This window comes from Merops nubicus, unplaced genomic scaffold (genome assembly GCF_000691845.1).
Source record: "Merops nubicus isolate BGI_N331 unplaced genomic scaffold, ASM69184v1 scaffold6326, whole genome shotgun sequence".
In the NCBI taxonomy this organism is placed as follows: Eukaryota; Metazoa; Chordata; class Aves; order Coraciiformes; family Meropidae; genus Merops; species Merops nubicus.
Genome location: NW_008612828.1, coordinates 78675 through 83072, shown reverse-complemented (window position 1 = coordinate 83072; position 4398 = coordinate 78675). Strand labels below are relative to the sequence as shown.

Sequence of the window (4398 nt, the reverse complement as noted above, 5' to 3'; positions counted from 1 at the left end):
GGGAAAGAGGGGTGTCATAAAACAGGTCTACGGCAAAATGCAATGTTCATATATCCCTGGGACTTTCACACTTGCTAGGGTTTTATTACCTGTGTGTGTTTAGCTGTAGTGCTCATTAACCATAATTTCTTTGTATTCCAGTGCAAATGTGTAGCTACAGTTACAGGCATGTGAGCTACCTGTGCTCTCTCTATGTCTTTGATAAGATGCAAATATGTTGTCTGATACCTGGAGGCAAATCAACTCAGCTCTCATAGAGAGCTGATCAGAACCAAGAAACCTGGGGGACATTAGGTTGGGATTATTTGTGACCATCTGATCACCCCCCTCAGCATGTGACACTCTCTGGGTTTCTCATGCATATAAAGTTTCCCTTGGCTGTGGTCTCAGGCACCTCAAGCATGTTACATATGGATGCCTTGACAAATGACTCATCTGGTCCCTGGTACATTCTGCTCAGCTGGGGGCTGATCAAATGCTCCAAATACTTAAATACTTCAGTACATTGTAGCATGAGGTCATGATGAGCCAAGGCCAGATTAACTTTTTGTGAATCTAAATTTACTAGCAGAACTAAGAGACTGGGATCAGAGGATAAGAACAGAAAAGTTTACTGCAAGACTTGATCATTCCTCTAATTCATCCCAATTTCCAAAGCTTAGAAGACAAGAACTGAATTATTCTTAATATCCCTACACAGAAAACAAAACAAAACCAAACCCTATTATCTTCATAGAACTTTATTATATCTGTGCTAAGTTATCTGAATCTAAAGGTGTTTCCTGTGCTTTTTAGAACTAATGTAGCTTCCAAAAACTGCAATTCCACTAAGATCTGACCAAAATTAAACCGGGGCAGTTCTGCCACTTAGACTTGTAGCTTGTTTACTATCTTTGTTCTCTATGACATTGTGTCATGCTTACGGAAGTGAAAATTCCTCTACAGCAGACAAGTTTCTATTGTCTTGCTTCATGGGCTTTCCCTGGGAAGCCTCTTCTCTCCGTAGTGAAGACTGACACTTCTCAATGACCATCTGATATACCATTTGTGGCAGAAACAGATTATTCCCTTTTGCTTGCAAGGCACTCTATTTCTCCTGCTCAGCGCCAACTTTTGCCCTTCTCATTCCTTGAGAGCTCATTACTCCTCTACTTAAGCAGTGACAAACACCGTGGCCGTCCTTCCTTCAGGTGACTGTTACAGTCATAATTTCAATCTCTTTTTATTTTCAGGGATTTCAGTAAGTTCAGAATGCAACGCTGAGAAACATGATGATAATGGAGATAAGGTAAAAATTCCTCTAAGTTTCAAGAATATTTAGATAGAAGCCAGGAGAACTGCAGGACATGCTAGTGGTTTTCAGTGTTTTTATACTAAAGGGACAGTGTTTGCAAACAATAGCTTGAACTTTGGTTTAGAAGCTCAGGAACCACATCTATTCATCTTTCAGTGGACAGAGCCAAAGCCCATGACCATCTCATCTGGCTCAGACATGTCAGAAAAACCACATCCCACTCGGCACCCCTGTCGGAGAGGCAGGGATAGCATCCTTGAGGTGTGACCAGGCAAAAGGCAACTCAGGAGTGCTGTTGCACTTCTCTGTCTCTAAGAGAAGGAAGAGGATGACCAAGTTCCAACTTTAGGCGTTATTAAGAAGTTCATGTTAAGTGGGATGAATCTAGGCTCAAATGCTCCAGAAGAAGATCTATTAAACACTTAACAGGCAATTCGTGTTGTTCACGAATTCATGGTCAGCCTGATGTGTCTCCTCCATGCCTTTTACAGACAAGCTCAGAAAAGCATTGCATACTCCAGCCCAATGCAGGTATTTCAGAGCTCTTAACCACTAGGGCAACCCACTCCTGCATGAATAGGTCTGAAGTAAAGATGCTTCTAAAGCCTTTTCAGTTTTTCTTTCCTCCCTTGCAGTTGCCCGTCCATGCCTCTCTCATTGCCTCTATCCTAGTGGTGTCCATTGCTATCATATTGATGCTTTCATTGTTGTGTTGGAAACGTAAGTATTCCTAAGCACATAATTGATTAATGCTGTCCTAGTGCAGATGTGCTTCTGTATCTCTGGTTAATCTTCTGGTAAATCTGCCACACCCCTGTGACAGCACTGTGTTCATTTTATGGGGGTTGCCATCCTGTCCTTACTCCAGAACTGCGTCACCACGAGGAGGCCAGGGAGCATGAATTGGTGGGGATGCAGCAGGAGGAAGTCGGTGCAAAGAACCTATTCACTCACTTGTTGCAGGTCTGGCTCATCTTGTTGGATCTTGCTTTATAGTAGTGGTCCAGTAGTTTCGTAGAATTGCTCCTGAGAGGCATTGATATAACTCAAACTAGAATGAGATCCTTTCTTTCCTGCTTAGCCCATAGAAATCTTGCAACTTGCTCTCTTTTCTTCTGAACTCATTCGATCTATTCATTAAAATTATAGATTTCTTTTTGCCATTGTGACATTAATATTATTTTATTTCTAGGTAAACACACAAAGAAGGTTATAATGAGAAGGTAATTCAGTTTGTAATTTCCTATTAAAAATTCCAAAGTAATTTTTCTGAGAGGCAGGAAGGTATTAACCACTGATTGTCGTGGGTGTAGTATTGGCTTGTGGTGTTGACCACTCGCCACCAAAGTTGAATTATAAGCAAGCTTCAGATAACTTCACTCCAGAAAATCAAAGAGTCGTTCCTGGATACTGCTTCTAAGTAGCAACAAACAGCCTTCCAGAGCACAGCAGAAGTTCAGCAACTGCAACTTACTGTTTATGTAGTGACCTCAGCTTAAGGAAGTACCTAATGTGCTTTATTCTTTGATCAAATACCAGGGCATGACCTCACTTAGGTTATTTTAAAGAAATTAAGAGATAAATGGTTATGGTGATCAAACTGCAAAATGATTGCTCAGAAAAGGATCAAGGGTTTATGGAGGTCCTTCATGGAGTGGCAATTCAGGTCAATACTCAAAGAATAGGCCCTGTAAAGAGTATACCACAGCAGTGTGGCAAACCAAGCTTTCCACCTCTAGATAAATCTTGCAGCTCTCACAGAGCCTCTGGAGCCTCTCACACACTCCCTGAGTCACACTGAAGTATCTGAGGTGATTACTGAGGTGCTTGTTTTGAGGCAGATATGACATATGGAAGTATGATGAGTCACCCTGTGCAGGTGTAACTGATAAATTCATTTCTTCTGGCTTATCTTAAACAAAGGATTTTCTTTAGACAAGCCACAGGGTAGTCCAGTGAAGTATTGTCCCTTTGCCAAAGACCAATAACTTTCAATGGCAGATGGTCACCCACTGCATACCCCAACTAGGAGATAAGGTCTGGGGGTCAAGGAGGAAGGTTTTTTCTGAATCTCATGGTGGTTACCCTACAGCTGTCAGTATAAGATCTGAAGAACCTTTTCCTAACCATTAGAAGAATACAAGCAAGGTAAATAATTCTCTGGTGTAAAAATCAGGCATTGCACCACTGAAGTCAGTGGACTCAGTAGCTTCTAGCCTCTGTTTCAATGGGAATTGGCCAATGTTAGAAATAAGAAAGGATGCTCTGCAGCATCAATGTGCTTTTGCCCCATCCATAGTGATCTGTGCTTCTTACTACAGTGTTGGACCAGTGGAAGACCTTGAAACAGTTTTCAGTGGCACTGAAGGAGAAAACAGTATTCATTCCCTGTGAAGAGCTCCTACAACACCTGTAGATACCATGGCAAATGAAAAGGACCTGCTTCATGCTGCATTGAGAGATGCTTGCAAGCCCTCAAAATACCAAAGGGTGTAAACCAAAGGCCAAAGCTTCAACTATGAAAATTTAAAATCGTTGTGCAAATTTTGCCATGTCACCATTAAAACACATTGCTTAAAGAATTTTTTTTCTGTGAAGGTGCTTTATGCACTATTCATAGGTGTTTCTGGGTTCTGCCTTCTTACTAATACTGTGTTACAGAATTGAATTTATTTTTCTCTGTTTTTTACTAATGCTCTTCCTTGAATACCACTTACACTGTGAGGAACGAAAGAAGAATTAACATAAAATGCTGCTAACCTCAAACTGCCAAAAAGAACAAAGAAAAAAAAAAATGGTGAATAAAGTTCTTATTGCTTTTATATAATCAAGACAAAAATTAAGCCACAAGAATGCTGGAAGTATAAATCAAAAATGCATATTACTTCAGGGGTACCAATGCTGCCTGTGATTCAGCATGTTTGAGTGACCCTTGGAGACTATGTTAATAAACTTTGTAATTTACTGCTAGCAAATGTATTTTTTATGCCACGTCCTAAGGCATTTGAACACCAGTTAGTTATTCCTTGGCTGTTGAAATGACTGATGTGCTCTCTCAGCTCTCCAGAGAAGTACTGCAGCATTTTCAGTGGCAGGAAAATGCC

The 4398-nt window shown here is 40.8% G+C and overlaps 1 protein-coding gene across 1 annotated transcript in view; it reads left to right on the top strand.

Moving 5' to 3' along the window:
- The window catches only part of LOC103774272, a 24333-nt gene extending 20645 nt beyond the window's left edge, over positions 1–3688 (top strand). The window contains exons 14-17 of the mRNA XM_008941664.1: positions 1233–1288; positions 1930–2014; positions 2487–2517; positions 3616–3688. Of these exons, the coding sequence (XP_008939912.1) occupies positions 1233–1288; positions 1930–2014; positions 2487–2517; positions 3616–3688 (245 nt within the window). The remainder of the gene's footprint in view (positions 1–1232; positions 1289–1929; positions 2015–2486; positions 2518–3615) is intronic.
- The last annotated feature ends 710 nt before the right edge of the window (positions 3689–4398 follow it).